This window comes from Aquarana catesbeiana, linkage group LG01 (assembly GCF_042186555.1).
Source record: "Aquarana catesbeiana isolate 2022-GZ linkage group LG01, ASM4218655v1, whole genome shotgun sequence".
NCBI lineage: Eukaryota > Metazoa > Chordata > Amphibia > Anura > Ranidae > Aquarana > Aquarana catesbeiana.
In genome coordinates this window covers 675,333,971-675,353,170 of record NC_133324.1, presented here as the reverse complement: position 1 = coordinate 675,353,170, position 19,200 = coordinate 675,333,971, and the positions used below count along the sequence as shown (strand labels likewise).

Here is a 19,200-nt window from a genome sequence, read left to right as displayed (position 1 = left end):
GTGTGCGCACAATATACATGGTGCAGCTTAGGACCATGCACCATGTATTGTTTTTTTGGACCTATTGTCTGAGATATTTACTTAGTAGCGGCTGTTTTTTTTTCTGGGGTTGGGGCGCTGGCACCTCTCCCCCCCGCTTGCTGACTGAGGGTCGATCCGGCACCTAACCCATCTAGGTGGCAGCATCGGGCAGTGGCTCCTGTGTCCTCTCCTCCATCACGGTGTGCGTCTCCTCCCCTCCTCCTAGGCATCTTATAGGATTGCCTGTCCTTTCAGCCAATCGCTTTCTGATTGGCTGGGAGGAGGATCAGTGTTACAAGGATCAGTGTTACAATAGCGAATATTCATTTGCTATTGTAACACACCTGAGTGGGCTCGGTTAACAGTGCTTGCGCCCCAATCCCACCCTAATTTGGAGCCTATGGCTCTAATCACTTGCTTAACCCCCCCCCATTGGAATCCATGCATCCGGTGTCCTGCAAGGGGCCGGACGCATGGATAGGGGTGGCGGCTCCCGTGTGCCCTTAATGGACAAGCCGCTCCTGCATTTACTTATAGACCTGTATTTCCCTCTGTGTGCAATAATAAGCACTTCCAATGGTAAAGTGCTCATTATCACATGCTATAATATTCCTTCATCACTTGACTCTAAACTCATCACTTCAAACCGTGCCCAAATTGGACCTATTTCTTATTGAAATCAGGTAAAGGCCACCCTAAGCTAAAAAATTCTCTGATATCAGATAAATATTACAGCACTTGTGCTATGCCGTGGTAACGGTATCTTAAATCAAATGAGCTTTGTTGTCTATTTAAAATGCCTTCTTAGGATCAGCAGAGCCAGGAAAGTGCCAGATGCATCTTGTCAAAGTGGATAATAGATTTAATAGAACCTAAAATGTGATGTTATTCGCAGCTTGTTCCAGAGTGAGCCATAATCACAAAATGACATGCTTGTTAATAGATGAGCATAGTGGAAATAGGATTGGTCATGGATATTATTGTATGCACTCTGTAAAGCATTGCCAATTTAAAAATAATGATCTAGGAGTAGAAAACATACTGTTCTTTAAATCTGTATTTGTAAACTGTGTGTAAAAAAAAGTAAAACATCTTTTAAAATCTTTGTTTAACAAAAATGGTGGCAACACCAATCTTTGAGAAATCAAACTCATTGTTCTCATGCATTAATGACTATAATAATGCTTTACATTTAAACAGAATCCCACTATCTTTAGTCTGTGCTCATTAATACCAGTTTTAGTATAATTTACCAAAATCTGCCCTTAACTTTCTACAAATACTGGGACCAAAAAAGTCAGTGGAAGGTTAGGTATCAGACTAAAATGTTTCTCAAGTATGTCCCTTAATCTGGCCATTCATGGATCAAAATTTGGCCGGTTCAGCAGGGAATAAAAATACAGCAAGCTCGCCTTGTCAGTGTACAGAGCTCCGTTCCCTGAATGACAGAGTCAATCAGTGTGTGCTGACAAACAATCGTTGGCCAGCACCCGCTGATCGGGTTGTGCTGTAACAAATCACAGCCAACCACTGTTAGCCTTACAATATTGTCAGTGGGACAGGAAGTGAGGGAAAATCTCTAATGACAACACAGACATCAGTAAAGTTTGATAGGGGTTCCAAACCTTCCCACTTTATTCAAAGATAGGACATCTATTCTAAGGGAGAACATGATAAAACAGTTACTTATGTTTCTATTTCTCAACAGAGTTACTGGTGGAGAATTATTTGAAGATATAGTAGCAAGAGAATATTATAGTGAAGCAGATGCCAGGTAAGTTTACAGGTATTTAAGTTTTCTCTACTCTGTGCATCCATTGAAAGACGTTCCACTGGAAAATAAGGAGTCCCCAAGTGTTGTAGTACCATTGTTAGAAGCACTTGGTTTTTATATTATAGGCCTGTTTGGTGATATGGAGGATAAAAATGACAAGGCTTACCTTGTTACTATTAGCCTATTGATCTCTCATTTCAAAGGCTTTCAATGTGAAGCTTTGTGGATAGATTTACAGCCCCGTTCACACCTGAGCAAGTTAAAGCAAGATTTGAAGATTCATCAGTACATGAGCTTCTTTTGAGTCAGTGCCATGTGTTTTGTCCCCAATATACTTCAGTGGGAGAAACACACAAAACATGTCTTTTTACACATGTTCTTGATTGGTAACTAACTTTTTATTGCCTTAAAATAATAAAAAAAAAAAAATACATATACATATATATATATATATATACAGTGGGGACAGGAAGTATTCAGACCCCCTTAAATTTTTCACTCTTTGTTATATTGCAGCCATTTGCTAAAATCATTTATTCATATTTTTTTCCTCATTAATGTACACACAGCACCCCATATTGACAGAAAAACACAGAATTGTTGACATTTTTGCAGATTTATTAAAAAAGAAAAACTGAAATATCACAAGTATTCAGACCCTTTGCTGTGACACTCATATATTTAACTCAGGTGCTGTCCATTTCTTCTGATCATCCTTGAGATGGTTCTACACCTTCATTTGAGTCCAGCTATGTTTCATTATACTGATTGGACTTGATTAGGAAAGCCACACACCTGTCTATATAAGACCTTACAGCTCCAAGTGCATGTCAGAGCAAATGAGAATCATGAGGTCAAAGAAACTGCCTGAAGAGCTCAGAGACAGAATTGTGGCAAGGCACAGATCTGGCCAAGGTTACAAAAAAATTTCTGCTGCACTTAAGGTTCCTAAGAGCACAGTGGCCTCCATAATCCTTAAATGAAAGACGTTTGGGATGACCAGAACCCTTCCTAGAGCTGGACGTCCGGCCAAACTGAGCTATCGGGGGAGAAGAGCCTTGGTGAGAGAGGTAAAGAAGAACACAAAGATCACTGTGGCTGAGTTCCAGAGATGCAGTCGGGAGATGGGAGAAAGTTGTAGAAAGTCAACCATCACTGCAGCCCTCCACCAGTCGGGGCTCTATGGCAGAGTGGCCCGACGGAAGCCTCTCCTCAGTGCAAGACACATGAAAGCCCGCATGGAGTTTGCTAAAAAAACACCTGAAGGACTCCAAGATGGTGAGAAATAAGATTCTTTGGTCTGATGAGACCAAGATAGAACTTTTTGGCCTTAATTCTAAGCGGTGTGTGTGGAGAAAACCAGGCACTGCTCATCACCTGTCCAATACAGTCCCAACATTGAAGTATGGTGGTGCCAGCATCATGCTGTGGGGATGTTTTTCAGCTGCAGGGACAGGACGACTGGTTGCAATCAAGGGAAAGATGAATGCGGCCAAGTACAGGGATATCCTGGACGAAAACCTTCTCCAGAGTGCTAAGGACCTCAGACTGGGCCGAAGGTTTACCTTCCAACAAGACAATGACCCTAAGCACACAGCTAAAATAACGAAGGAGTGGCTTCACAACAACTCCGTGACTGTTCTTGAATGGCCCAGCCAGAGCCCTGACTTAAACCCAATTGAGCATCTCTGGAGAGACCTAAAAATGGCTGTCCACCATCGTTTACCATCCAACCTGACAGAACTGGAGAGGATCTGCAAGGAGGAATGGCAGAGGATCCCCAAATCCAGGTGTGAAAAACTTGTTACATCTTTCCCAAAAAGACTCATGGCTGTATTAGATCAAAAGGGTGCTTCTACTAAATACTGAGCAAAGGGTCTGAATACTTAGGACCATGTGATATTTCAGTTTTTCTTTTTTAATAAATCTGCAAAAATGTCAATAATTCTGTGTTTTTCTGTCAATATGGGGTGCTGTGTGTACATTAACGAGGAAAAAAAATGAACTTATATAATTTTAGCAGATGGCTGCAATATAACAAAGAGTGAAAAATTTAAGGGGGTCTGAATACTTTCTGTCCCCACTGTACAAGTCTAAAATGAAGGTAGAAAAGCTAAAAAATGCCTCTATTTGGGATAAAATGAAAAATGCCTGACCTAAACATAGTTCCTTAATTAGGGCTCAACAGCTCCTAAATGATTCTCAAAGCCTATGTGTACTGTAAATGTACACATAGGCTTTTAAAGAGTTGAGTTTAGGAGCTTTGGCAAAAAACGCCAAAAGCTCCAAAACTCAAGATTAGGAGCTGCTCGTATACATGAAGCCTAAAAATATCCACACAGTTTGTCAATTAAAAAAAAAAGTTTTGTAGGTGGTAAGCTTTTGCATGCTTGTTTTTAATACAAGGCTTACATGTCGCCTATAAACAAATGGTCTTGTATAAAAGTTCTAATAATTGCAACCTGGATTCTTTTGTAACCCAGGGCATCTCTGATGCTACAGACAAATATACTGGTGTGGCTGCCATAGTGGACCTGTACTCACCTATCAGCAAAGCATCTATCCATTTTTTCACTTTTTTTTCACTGCAATCAGGAACTGAAATCTCATTATGCCATTTTTTTCTGCTGCCTCTAACTATTCAGGAAGAATCCCACCTACTTGTTGCTGGAAATATTGCCACTGTGACAGAAATTTGAGGGACAATTACCAATGGGGACAGCAAAAAAAAAAAACAAGGGTTCTGATATTTCTTTATGCTATCCCCATCCGTAAAAAAAAAATTTGGCTGCGGTTTTACTTTACGTTTACTAAAAACAAGCAGTCCCATGTCCACCCCACCCTCTTTCTGTAGTTTTACATTTTCTAACAAGAGCTAAGTGTGGTCATGCATTTTCTTCTCTCAGCCATGGAGTTCCCTTCTCATGACTTCAGTTATCTGTTAAGTGCATCAGAATGCAGTAGTCATTGATGTGACAATGATTCTTCAATCCATATGCATATATGGTACCTGTTACTTACAAGAATGTGTGTCTGTTATGTACATATATGTATATGTAATGGCGATAATGTACATGCCTCAGTAAAATACAAGGCTATTAGAGGCACCATATAAATATAATGCATAACACTGCTTTTCCGAGAGTGATTACATAGGCCTTGGCTCTAAAATCTTGTTATTTTACAGAAACAGGAAGTACATTATCCCATATATTACACAAGTTTCCCTTTAAAGTGGAGAACAATTATTATATTTACTGGTGTATGTTTAGATATTTTCTTTATTCATTCTTTCATGAAATACATTCAGAGTTATGTGAAATGATTTGTACCCCATTCACTGATAACATTACATTTTTTTTTAAATATCTGTTACAGGAGCATACTTTTCTTCTTATAAAACTTTTAATATGCGGAAATTGCATCCTTATAGTTGGTATTAATTTTGGCTTGGCTATCGTCAAAATTATTTTATTATATTATTATATTATTTTACAATATTTTGCATATGTTCATAAAACTTGTGTAATATATGTATGAAAATCTATCATATGCATATATCTATAATGTAAACATTACCTTGTAATCCTGTGCCCAATATGTGTTTCAGATCCCAAGCACTACTTGGTACGCCCAAGTTTTTTTGTTTTCTTTTTTAACAAGTGAGGTTATTAAACACAGCACTAATCACACATAAACAAAACAAAATAATGTGTATATTACATTAAATTAGTAAGCCTATTGTTTTTAAAAGGACCTGTAGCAAATTAACCCCTTGGCATCAGCGCCACCTGGCCCTTTAGGGGTTTCAGATGCCTGGAGGCGGGGCATGGGTTAATGATCATGTGACCACTGTGGCTGTCACGGCAGTCACATGATCAGAACGCTCCCAATCACAAGCAGCGATCTGGAGCTTTCCGTTAGCCGCCAGTAACTGTGTCGGGAGCGCGCAGGGCAAGCACTCTCAGCACAGCTATGTTTACAATGTGGTACATAAATATGACGCCAGGGCCCACCCACCAAGAGGCCACAAATTTGTGTGCCATCAGCACCAAGAGGTTAAAAAGGTGTGACCTTTTCAATGAAAGCATACAAAATGCTGATCTTGCAGATTTCTGCTGTTAATTTGCCTTTACGCTATTGTATTATGCTTTATTGGAGCATTTTATAGATCCCTAATGCTGACTATACATGTAACAATGGGGGGATATTTACTAAAACTGGTGCACATAGAATTTGTGCATAGTAACTAATCAGCTTCTAAATGCAGCTTATACAATTCAAGTGCTTCTTCTATGCATTAAGATTAAAAACCTTCAGTGTGCATCAGCCCCCCTAATACTTACCTGAGCTCCCTCTCTATTCAGCAATGTGCATGACTGTCTTGGCCATCTGGGGCTCTCCCTCCTGATTAGCTGCGACACAGCAGCCGCGCCAGTGGCACCTGCTGCTGTCAATCAAAGTCAGTTAGTTAATCAGGAGAGAGAGGGGCGGGGCCAAACAGCAGCTCCGTGTCTGAATGGACACAGGGAGGTACGGCTCGGCTCGGGTGCCCCATAGCAAGCTGCTTGCTGTGGGGGATCTCGACAGGAGGGAGGGGCCAAGAGAGCCAGCGAGGGACCTGAGAAGAGGAGTATCTGAGCTGCTCTGTGCAAAAAATCACTAAACAGAGCATGTAAATATAACATGTTTTTTTTTTTTTTTTTAAACGAGTCTTTACAATCACTTTGATCATTGACAATAAGACCCCTTTCACCGAGCGAACTGAATGGATCCGCCTGTCTGTTTTTCAGGTGGACCCAATCGGACCACCCATTGTTCTCTACGGGGAGGCGGATGTAAAAGGATGTGTCCATTTACACCCGCCTGCATCCAATCCATCTGGTCCACCAAAAACAGACGTCTAGTGGATCGGATTGGATGGAAGCAGACAGGCGGTCTGTTTCCATCCGTCCACCCCATGGAGAACAGTGAGCTGTGTCTGTGTCTGCTCTGCATAGTGGAGCGGACACGGAACTGTCATCCGCCTGCTCAGCGGGAATCAGCGGACAGATCCCCTGCTGAGCAGGCAGATCCGCTTAATGGAGTCCACTCCGTGTGAAAGGGGCCTTAAACTTAGAAGCTAAGGGCTCTCTAAATGTGTCCCCACAGGAAAACAGATACAACATTTATTCAAGGTGGTACAGGACTCCCGATAAAATACACAAATTTCACGCCAGTGTCCCCTCACTATGTTGGAGATGCAACAGGGCTAAGGGAACACTACTACATATATGGTGGGACTGCCCCCTAATCCAACCCTACTGGAGAGAGATAGACCGCCTTACTTCAAAAATCACAACCTACACTCCGGACTTTAACCCTGCCCAATACTTACTCCACCACACATCCATCCCCCAAGGGGCATACAGAAAATCCCTTATACTACATCTGATTAATGCAGCAAAACTATGCATACCCACCCACTGGAAGGCTACCCCCCCAGCATACCAGAATGGCTCCATTGAGTTGGAAGGATAGCTGAGATGGAGGATTTAATACACCAGGCAAAAGACACCTCACCCAAATTCCATAAAATATAGGCTTGCTGGCTTTATTTAAAGAATCCGCGGAATATAGCTCACTACTTGAAACTCCATAGCTTGACCTGAGGGGTTGACCTGGGCCCGGAAATCGTTAACACTCCCACCCCCATCACCCTCATATCCTTCCTAACCCCCACCTTTCCCCTCAACCCCACATACAGCCATACATTGGCTTCACAGATGCCATTTTAGTACACTACCGTCAAAACAAGAACGTTCGATAACATCTAGAAGGATCCGTATTCAACGACCTTTTTTGTATAAAACAGATCACAATTAGGAGACAAGTAGATTGGTCACTCGAATCAGGTAGGCAAACCCTCCACCCACACACAGTTAGATCCCGACAGAGGTGTGGGGGTGATGTGGTTGACTACCGGCTCTCACTGAAACACTCTTGACATAAATCAACACAGAGCCCTCCAAGAAATACTAAAGCACCTTCTCAGCTCTAATTACCTATTGTAGGTTTACAGGCTATAGCTGAGATTTATGATTAGTAATTGATTATTTGTATTTCTTCTACACTTTTAGGTATATTGTTGATAATCTTGTTGTTCAAAAGTGCATTTCAAGACTGAATGAGCTGTAATAATACCTCGCTCCATGCCTGCTTGTATGTACTGTAAAACTCTTCAATAAAAACATTGAAAAAAAACTTAGAAGCTAATTGGTTACTATGCACAGCTGCACCAGATTCTGTGTGCTCCAGTTTTAGTAAATCTCACTCATATGACCGTTAGAAATTGTAATAGATTTAGTGAAGTTATATTATATTTAAAAAAGAGTTATTAAATTAGCAGTTTAATTAAATGGTCATTTAATCAGACCAAAATGATTGGCCTTCATGGAAAATGTAATCAAATGCAGGTGCCTAATTCTTTTCAGTTGTTGTAACAATCATAGAAAACATAAGGTTGGGTATAAACTGGTAGATCTTGCAGGTACATCCTGCTGTGGACTTGTTGTACCATAGCAATTATCACCATGTGTTTTCTTAATAAGCAATAAAAGAATCACATTTTATGTTTTCATGGAAAGGGCATATGTCAGGCTCAGTACTTGAAACACTTGGATCACTAATGCAAAATGTGCTGTACATGGTCTGGCTAGTCATAGTATATATCAAAATGATTTAGGGTCCGTGCACATGCTTTTAGAGGTGTTTAGCGTTTTGCCTATAGAAACAGCTCGATGTTATCGTTTATGTCCATGCACATTAGGACTATTACAGGTATATTTTAGGCTCCGCGTTTAGAGGCAGTAAAAAAAAAAAAACTTCCGGTTTGCGTTTTTTGAGAGGAAGTTTCTGGCAGAAAAACACTAAATGCTCCTAAACACCGGTACGCCATATGAGCATTTTTTTCTGTCAAAAAAACTGGCGACTTTTTCCAACTTAATGTGCATGGGCCCTAAGGGTGTGTTACCAGTTGGCAATTGGCAAGGCTTTCTCAGACCACATGTGCCCTAAGTTTTCCATCTCTAAATGATAAAAATCAAATTTAAAAAGAAATATTATCCAGTTTAAGTATAGCTTAAGCTTTGTTTAGGAAATTGTCTCTCACTTTACAATATTCTTACTGAGAGAGGAGGTAAAGGAAAATATAAAAGCTGGAAAACTGATAGCAATAGAAAAGCTTCCAGATTCTTCCTTCCTCTGAACCCATACTACAGTTTTCAAATTGCTTTTTGTGGTGCTGTTGGAGATTTACCCTAATTTCCTGTCCTGGTGGCAGCATGGGGCAAATTCCCCTAACAAAACCCAAGACGGCTGTAGGTCTAATAAACTGTAATCTGACAAAGCTTCTAAAGCTGGCAATACAGTGAATGAAATTAACTAGAGAAAAGCAATCTATCTAAATTTGTTTAACTGATCCTTTTGGTGAATTACCGGTACTTCTATCCCATCAAATTAGTGTTAGCATAATTAGTCTTCTGTTCGGGATACACAAATAACTATATTGGGATCATTTTTTTATCCCAATTGGGATCATTTTTTATTAAAAGTTGTGTTGGAAGGGAAAGTTGTAATTATATAGCAGAATGTAAGAAAAAAATGTGTTGAAAAAAGTTTTGAGTTTTTTCTAATTTTATTAGACTGCAGTACGAGTCAGGCTATAAAATTCTATGTTGTTTAAATACCAAGAGCAGGCTCATAAGCTTCAGAAATCGTTGTATATTGATAGAGCCAGTATTCAGTGATGGCCTTTGGTGTAATAAATATTGGATTGCTCAAGATATCCATTAGTGCTTGTAAATAGGGATGGGCCAAACAGACCCCTGTTCGGTTTCGCACCAGAACGTCCGAACACCATGAAAGTTCGGACCCGAATAACAAACCCCATTAACCACTTCAGCCCTGGACCATTTGGCTGCCCAAAGGCCGGAGCATTTTTTGCGATTGCGTCGCTTTAACTGACAATAGCGCGGTTGTGCGACATTGTACCCAAACAAAAATTGACGTCCGTTTTTTCCCACAAATAGAGATTTCTTTTGGTGGTATTTGATCGCCTCTGCGGTTTTTATTTTTTGCGGTATAAACAAAAAAAGAGCGACAATTTTGAAAAAAACGCAGTATTTTTTACTATTTGCTATAATAAATATCCCCCAAAAATATATTAAAAAAAACATTCTTTTTCCTCAGTTTAGACCGATATGTATTCTTCTACATATTTTTGGTAAATAAAATCGCAATAAGTGTATATTGATTGGTTTGCGCAAAATTTATAACGTCTACAAAATAGGGGATAGTTTTATGGCATTTTTATTATTTTTTTTTTTTAAATTAGTAATGGCGGCGATCTGCGATTTTTATCAGGACTGTGACATTATTGCGGATACATCGGACATTTTTGACACATTTTTGGGACCATTATCATTTATACAGCGATCAGTGCGATTAAAAATGCATTGATTACTGTGTAAATGACACTAGCAGTGAAGGGGTTAACCACTAGGGGGCAGTGAAGGGGTTAAGTGTGTCCTAGGGAGTGATTCTAACTGTGAGGGAGCTGGGCTTGAACACACAGGACAGTGATCACTGCTCTCGATCACAGAGAGCAGTAGATCACTGTCCTGTCACTAGGCAGAATGGGGAATGCTTTGTTTACATAAGCATCTCCCTGTTCTTCCTCTCCGTGACACGATCGCAGGCACCCAGCGGACATCGAGTCTGCGGGACCCGCTGTCACAGTGACTGTGGCGGGCGCGCGCTCTCGCGGCACCGCTTCTTAAAGGGGATGTACCTGTATGCCCTTTTGCTTGCCAGTGCCATTCTGCCGACGTACATTGACGTGCGCTGGTCGGCAAGCGGTTAAAGTCAATAGGACCCGAATGTCAAAAATTAAAAGTGCCCATTTTGAAGCCTTATATGCAAGTAATTGGGCATACAATGGTTATAGGGGTCCGGGTCCTGCCCTGGGGGACATGTATCAATTAAAGAAACGTTTGTGAAAAACTTGAAATGAAAAATTCCTTCCAATATAGTGCCTGGGGGGTCCCCTTAGTCTACCTATAAAGTGGCAGATCTGCACCATGTCTAGAATCTGCTGCAGCATTAATTGCATTTATAAAGCCAAAAAAAATGACATTTTCTCTGCAAGCTGCCTTTATTTTGCTTAGCAACAGCTGGGGAGCCAGTGTGTATGATGAGGCCACAATGTAGTGCACTGGAAACAAGATTAGAGATTTTTTGGATACATTCTTCTGTCACTTTGACTTTGTATAGAAGTAAGGGGTGCGTAAAAATTGGTCTTTGGGTGTCAGTGGCGCCTTCCCACCGTAACTCTATAGAGGTACTCTTGATGAAAGCAAGAACTGGCCTTGCTGTAAAAAATTGCAATGATATGCACCTGTCAAACAGCTGCAGAAAAATTACTCTTTGGGTGTCGGGGGCGCCTTCCCACCGTAACCCTATAGAGGTGCTCTTGATGAAGGCAAAAAAAATTGCAATAATATGCATATGGTTGGTGTTTTTGTCACGTTTGATGTGCCTGAGACACAGTTTGCACATAGCAGCAGTGCGATCTGCTGCAGATGTGTTGAAAAGGGCCCAGACAGCTGAGCTTTAGAAAGTGGGCCGGGAGATAACAGCTAAAATAAAAGAAAAAAGAATTGCGCTAGGTGCATAAATCTAAAATGAAAAAAAATTAATAATATATTGACCGTGAAGGAAGTCCTGCTGCTGAACACTATAACCCCAATACGAGGGCACAAGAAATAGATGTATAAAAAACAGTGCAGCGCTGGAAAATTGTCACAGGTGTAAATTGTGTTATGTCAAAAGTACAAAGTGACCAACAGTGAATGACAGCAAAAAATTGCCGATATATGATCAATCAGTTAAGTGCTCATGAATAATTTACAAAAGATATAGTGAAAACAAATATGATAAAAAATTCATATAATAAAAAGCAGTTCATATAATAAAAGTGAGGGTGAAAAGTAAAGTCCAAAAATTATGATGTTCAGTGTAGGAGTTCTGCGTTTATTTAAATAAACAATATAAAAAAAGACATAAAAATCCTAGCAGGAACAGCATAAAAACTCCTCTGCCGTTTTAAAATGGAATCGCGCTTTGTGACCCAACGTGAGCACGCATCGCGCATACGCAATTCCATTTTAAAACAGCAGAGGAGTTTTTATGCTGTTCCTGCTAGGATTTTTATGTCTTTTTTATATTGTTTATTTAAATAAACGCATTCTTAGTTCTTCTTCACTATTGGAGTCTCTTCTTTCTTTTTGGCATCTACGGTTCACTTTTGACGGACTTCTTTGGAAGCAACATTGATTGCCACATAGGAAGTACCCCTGGGACTATATTCTCCAAATTGGCGCCCTGTTGTTGCTGATTATCCGTCCATGAAGAAGGGTGGCAGGACATCACACAGAGCTTCCAGCGGGACATCTCCAGAGATCCATACATCTCTACTAAGCCTGTTTTGACCCTCTGAATAAGGGCGGTCGCAGGCTTTCCGGTAAGCCTCCATTACTTCATCACCAGGTGGTGGGCAGCACTAGTGGTGGACTATTGATCCAGAACTCCTACATTGAACATCATAATGTTTGGACTTTTCACCCTCACTTTTATTATATGAACTGCTTTTTATTATATTAATTTTTTATCATATTTGTTTTCACTATATCTTTTGTAAATTATTCATGAGCACTTAATTGATTGATTATATATTGTCAATTTTTTGCTGTCATTCACTGTTGTTGGTCACTTTGTACTTTTGACATAACACAATTTACACCTGTGACAATTTTCCAGAGCTGCACTGTTTTTTGGGAGATAACAGCTGCACAATGTGATGGAATAGGGTGGCTGCTCTCTACTCTTTCTTGATGTCGGCCTCCTTGGGTTTGTGCCGCCTCACCTTCAGTTTCCTTCTCTGCTCTATCTGGCACCCAAGTCGCATCAGTGACATCATCATCTCCATCTCCTCCATCTTCATCATTAAAACTGAAGACAACTTGGCAATACGCTGCGGCTTGGGGAACATGAATGCCAATTTGACTACCAGTGTTCCTCCCTCTCTCTAGGCTCATGTTCATGTCATCCTCAACCTCAGAACCAGCATCTGAATAAAGTAATGGCTGGGCATCATCAAGGAGCAAGTGGCTGACGCTGTAGTCAAATAACTCAGCTGACGCCTCAATGGCTGATGTTAGGGCTATGGCAGGAATAGATGTGGACAAGGAGGCGGGTTTATCCACTCTGGCAACTGCAGGGGACTGCACACTTGTCTCTGCTTGCGTGACAGAGGATGAGGATGTATGCTATGGCTGGATAGCATGCGCAAACTCACTAAACAGAGGAAATGATACCCTGCCTGAGGCCTGACCACCATGTTCACCTTTGCCTGTAGACACATTTGTTGCTGGCCCCCTTACAGTGCCATGGGAACGTCTGCCTCTCCTTGTTGTCCTCCCAGACATTATTGGGAGGGAGGGCGTGGTGCTTATAAGCAGTTGTAAAGAAGAAGTTGAAATCTGTACGTGGATGCTCCTTAATCAATGAGTACTTTAATTTGAGTACTCACACTATACAGACACAATCCACGATCACACTATAATACACTGCAATATAATGTGCCAAACGTACAGTGACGCACAGAACTATATGGCGTTAAACTGGCAGTAACGCACACACAAAAGTAAATGGCGTTAAACTGGCAGTAACGCACACAAAACTATATGGCGTTAAACTGGCAGTAACGCACACAGAAGTAAATGGCGTTAAACTGGCAGTAACACAATCAAATAGATGGTGTTCAACCGTCACTACACTGACATTATCTAAACTGTCCCTACTCTAGCGATACACTAATTTAAAGATTACTGACAGGGTCTCACTACACTACACTGAAACTATCTGAGCTGTCCCTACTCTACACTAATGTATGTATGAATGACACGGTCTCACTACACTACAGTCAAACTATCTGAGCTGTCCCTACGCTAGCTGCACACTATGCAAAGCTGAATGATGGTCCTCCTCACTACACGCAGACTATACCTAGACAGACACTAGACTAATATTCTACACTGACAATTGAAGCAAAATAGCACAGTATAGCACACTAACTAATCGCACTGAACAGAGCCCTGTTCTATCTCTCTCCACACCAAAATCACACTGAAAATGGCTGCCATTGAAAGAATACTTTTATACTGTGGGGCAGGAATAAGCCATGATTGGATAAAGTCATGATGACCGTGTCCAATCATGACTCTGACAGTGCTCTGTGCCCTGATTGGCTGAAGCTTTCACTGCAATGCACTGTTCAGCGCCGCAATGCATTGTGGTCGGTTCGGGGGAACGTCCAAACAGCTAAAGTTCAGCCCGAACTTATGCTCGGGCCGAACCATTCGTCCATCCCTACTTGTAACATTTGGATCATTCACGTAAGAGGAACCTTTTAATAACTGCATTAAGAAGAAGGTCCTAAAAGGAAAGGTTTTATTGACTTGTTATATTTCCCCATAATGCAGATTATAATATGTTTCTAGAAGTGCAGGGGTCAAACCAACTTTCTGAAGTAACTTTCACATAGAAATGTTTTAAAATAAAATTGGCCAAAATTACTTTCACAAAAGTGTGATTGCTCCAGTATAGCATGGATAGATGTATTTCACATCATGTTGAGTGCTGTTTAATTTGTTACATTGCTCTATTGGAAACAATATTGTCGCTTTACTAAAACTGGAGCATGCAAAACCTGGTGCAGCTCTGCATGGTAGCCAATCAGCTGGTTCAATAAAGCTTTGACAAAAAGCCTTGAAGCTGATTAGTTTCTATGTCGAGCTGCACCTAATTTTGCACTTTCAAGTTTTAGTAAATCAACCCCACTGTCTATTAGTTCATTCATTTACTGGATACACTTTATCTTCCAACAATAACTTGTAGTATTTTAAATATAAGTTTAGCCACTTCAGTGTAAATGTAAAAAGTGCAGCGATATGGGGGTTACTTCAGAAACGATTGCTTTAAAGATAGTAGAGTAGGGAATACCTATAGAATGAAGTGAGATCATGTGACTGACTTTTATTTTACCTTTTCTTTTGTAGTCTGGGAAAGCTTATGTCTCCTAATGCTGTTAGCGTTCTCACTGACTAGACTAGGTCGATTGGCTAAATAGTTATGCATTCTGAATTGGCAGATATACTTAAAATACTGTGAGGTGTCCTTACCAATGCTGTATCCCGACCTAGGCCGACAAGATTCAGGCCTAGGGCAGCACTTTGCAGGGGGGCAGCACGGAAAGAGTCCCCGCCAGCTTGCGTTACACTGTTAGTGTAGCGCCAGTCTTATGGGGCGGACTGGGCTGAGGCAGATTAGTCTAGCGCCCCCATAAAGCATCCTCACTGCTTCTGGTATGCGGACGGCTGGCATTCCGCAACTGGGGGGAGGGGCGCCGCTTCTATCTTTGACTTTCCTATCATCCTGAACCACAAACCTTCCTCACTGTGCTATATGTTTTCTGCTGCGCCATTGCCATGGTTATATCTTCTTCATCCTCTCCATAAATTTATCAGAAATTCTTGCTTAAAGTAGAATTATAGGCAACACTTTTTTTTTTTTCATTTTGGATAGAATAAGGGAGGGTTATAGCCCCTTTCCTGCCCCATAGCCAAACAGGAAGTGAGAGGAAATCTATGCAAATTAAGGAAATCCATTGTCCCCCCCCAGACCCTCGGAACTAGTTTCTCCACTTGAAAATTTCAGGGCGGGTCTTAAAGAGCAAGGGGTGTGGCCTTGACAGGAAGGGGTGGGTCATATTTAAATTAGGAGGTACACGAGTTTAGGCAGCACAAAACCTAAATACACTACTGGTCCTTACTTATGGTAGAACACCACATTCTGGCACTAAAAGTGCCATGCTGCTGTGACACTACATTGTGGAAAATGTGAAAGGTTAGCGCATTCTACTTTAAGTCCCCTTTCACACTGAAGTGCCGCTAAAGCAGCGCTAAAGTGACGTTCATTGTTGCGGTGCTTTAGCTGCTCTTTTCAGCTGCTAGCGGGCCAGATTTTTTAAGGTAACTTGACCTTAAAAAGAAAGCAAAAAGACCAGTTTTGCAGCGCTTTCAAAGCTCTTTTAAGGCGATTTGGAAGCGCTGCCCATTCAGTTCAGTGAGCAGGGGCGATATTTATAGCGCTCCCAACCCGCCCCAAAGATGCTGCTTGCAGGACTTTTCCTAACGTCCCGCAAGTGCACCACCTGAGTGTGAAAGCCCTCATTGCAATGAATGGGAGGCAGTTTTCAGGCACTTTTCAGAGGCTATTGCTAAAATGGTAAAGTGCTAAAGTGCTTGAAAACTGCCTCAGTGTGAAAGGGGTCTTACATAGGTGCTTCCTAGGCCTGCAGCCACATCCACATATACCATAGCGTGCTCTAATACCCTGCTGACTAAGTTCTGTCCCTTTAGAAAATCATATTTAGAATGAAAAGTATGGGCTTTATAACGAATGTTTTTGTACAAGCTGAAGTATGAATTTTGAATCTTATAGAAAATGCAGAAATTCAATATACATTCTTGTTGATTTACTAAAACTGGAGAGTGCAAAATCTGGTGTAGCTGTGCATGGTAGCCAATCAGCTTCTAACTTCAGCTTGTTCAATTAAGCTTTAATAAAAATCCTGAAAGCTGATTGGTTTCTTTGCAGAGCTGCACCAGATTTTGCACGCCACAGTTTTAGTAAATCGACCCTCTTTGTGTTCAGTGTTCAGTATTTCATGGAAATCACTGTATGTATGCAGACTCCGTTGTTGTCTCTTGTTCAGATACACAACACAGCCTCTGTAGACCAAGACTGCCTTGTATTCTTTATAAGCCATCAGTGTTGTATCATGCTGAGCTATACCATCCTCACAGACCAATTGCACAGGTTTTCTGTATTGGTTTGTGAGCATAAATACTCTGCATTTGACATCAAACAAAGCTATCATTAGCTCTATCCTGATTTAAGGTTGTAAGTCTGCAAACTTTCTTTTATTTATGTATTTTTTAATCTTTTAGAAGATTAAAACAGTTCCTCTGTTCATTTTTTTTTCTGATGTTTCTCACAAAGTTCACATTTCCATACACTACTGTGATCAACCCTTGATTAACTGTGAAAATAGTTATTTTATTAAAAAAAAAAAAACAACACAAGTGTTGAAAATGTACTTATTATTCATTGGCCCCTTCTTACCAAGCATGGAATGTGCATGTTAATTTTCCTGTATGTAATTCCATGTATAGATAATAAGTACAATTTCATGTATTTCCTGATCACATGATAAATGACAGCACTGTTATATGTCTGATGTGTGCATGTTCTGTCCAAATACAGTGTAACTCAATTCTGCCTGATACATGCAAATGTCTTTGTGTATGTTTTCTGTTGAATGTACATTGTTAATATTTTGCCTTTAATGTTTCCCCTTCCGTTCTGCCCTTGTATCTTCACAGTCATTGTATACAGCAGATTCTAGAAAGTGTAAATCATTGTCATCTTAATGGCATAGTTCACAGAGACCTAAAGGTCAGTATCTGGTGCTAACAAGTTGCCTAATGCTGTGCTTAGGGTGGAAATGGCTGAATTGTATCTTTTTCTGCCGGTTCTTACCCTTCCTCTCTTAAAATGTTACATCAAGGTATGTGCATGATGTCTGCAGGCTCCATATTCATCATGGCTAGCAGTATAATTAGATAATAGGTATTATAATTGGGTGGTATATATATATTGTGCATGATGTATTTTAAGAGTTAAGGTTTGTCATGACATTTTATGCAGTCTGCAGACTTCACCCCCACTTCTGTCCTCAGACATTGGGTTACGATTGCAAAACAACTGGCAATATTTAAGACTTGGTTATTTCAATAAATAAAACAACATTTGAAGTTATTGAAGTAATGTACTAAATATACACCATTGTTAAATACAAAGCCATTTAAATACCCTTGCGGGTTTGCTTGGCATTCTTCACATTATATATATATATATATATATATATATATATATATATATATATATATATATATATTAATCTCCTGATTTTTATGTAGCACAGATAAATAGAGAGTCATTTTAAAGAATGCCAGTTGTTTGCTTGTTGTACATTTGAACCAATTCTTCTGAGAGTGTACAGACAGTGGGTGTAAGCTTGGAACTAACACACACCCCCTGGTGTTTGCATGCAGTCATTGCATTCAGCAGATCTTGGAGGCTGTGCTGCACTGTCATCAGATGGGCGTAGTCCATCGAGATTTAAAGGTAAGTGACCGCTTCATGAATTGTTATCTTTGATGGAATGGCAATGTTTGGCTACTGTTCAGCATGTGTGACTCTGCATTGTGTATCGTTATTCTAGCTTTTCTGATTTGCTAAATTTGTGGAAGCATTGACTATAGTGTAACATATTTTTTAAAACCACTTGAGTACTAACTAGCCCGTGCAGGCCTTTTTTTGTTAGCAGACCATTTTTCAATTTTCAGCTCTGTGACAATTATTTCGTCATGTAACACTGTACCCAACTGAATTTTATAACATTTTTTGTGAGATTGAGCTTTACTTTGGTGATTTTTAATAACTTTTGGATTTACTACATAAAGGAAAAAAGACTGAACATTTTAAAAATAATTTTAATGTTTTGGCTGTCTATCACCCTAAAATGGCAGGACATGGCAAAAAAAACCTTTTTAGTAGATACCCCAAAGTCTATTTTTTTTTCCATACATTTTTGGAAATGAAAAAAACATGCTGATATTGAGGTGGTGAAAAGTTGCCCACTAATGCCAAGTAGTAGCAGTAAAAATCCTGCTCTGAAATCCTTTGTGGTCTGTGGCATTTTTAAACCCATCATTGTTGGTCAGCACCACTTTAAAACCCAACATACTTGAGTCAAACAGGATGTAATCCTTCTTCCACCATTGTGAGAGGAAGGAGAGGACGCTCATATAAAAACACAGGCGGTGTTTACATTTGTAGTTGCTGTGATCAAAAGGCACAGAGTCACTCTGGTTGTATGCATTTTGCTTATGACCTTCACTGTCTAATGACATCACAGGCATCACTGGTTGCTCATGTCTGCCTGCCTCTCATTCTTTTATAGTAGAACTAAAGACAAAACTTTTATTAAAATTTTGGATAGCATAAAGCCAGCCATAGACAGAGCAAATTTCTTTCCTGCAACCACAAACAGTGTTGACGAGAGAATCCCTCCCACAGAGCCATTGTGTTCTGCCAGCAGGGGGGCGGAGGACGCTATCCCCACCGGGAGCACACAGTGATTATTGCTAGTGTTTATAACAGTAAATAGCAATAATTGC

At 40.3% G+C, this 19,200-nt stretch overlaps 1 protein-coding gene across 10 annotated transcripts in view; it reads left to right on the top strand.

Annotated features, from left to right (window-relative positions):
• CAMK2D (calcium/calmodulin dependent protein kinase II delta) overlaps positions 1 to 19,200 on the top strand; it is a 381,486-nt gene that overhangs the window by 203,087 nt on the left and 159,199 nt on the right. For 6 of the 10 annotated variants that reach the window (XM_073603028.1, XM_073603047.1, XM_073603011.1 and 3 more), the window contains exons 5-6: positions 1,730 to 1,795; positions 17,341 to 17,413. In XM_073603028.1, the coding sequence (XP_073459129.1) occupies positions 1,730 to 1,795; positions 17,341 to 17,413 (139 nt within the window). Of the gene's footprint in view, positions 1 to 1,729; positions 1,796 to 17,340; positions 17,414 to 18,072; positions 18,146 to 19,200 lie in introns of all 10 variants that reach the window. The other 4 variants (XM_073603037.1, XM_073603064.1, XM_073603019.1 and 1 more) reach the window with 1 other exon arrangement.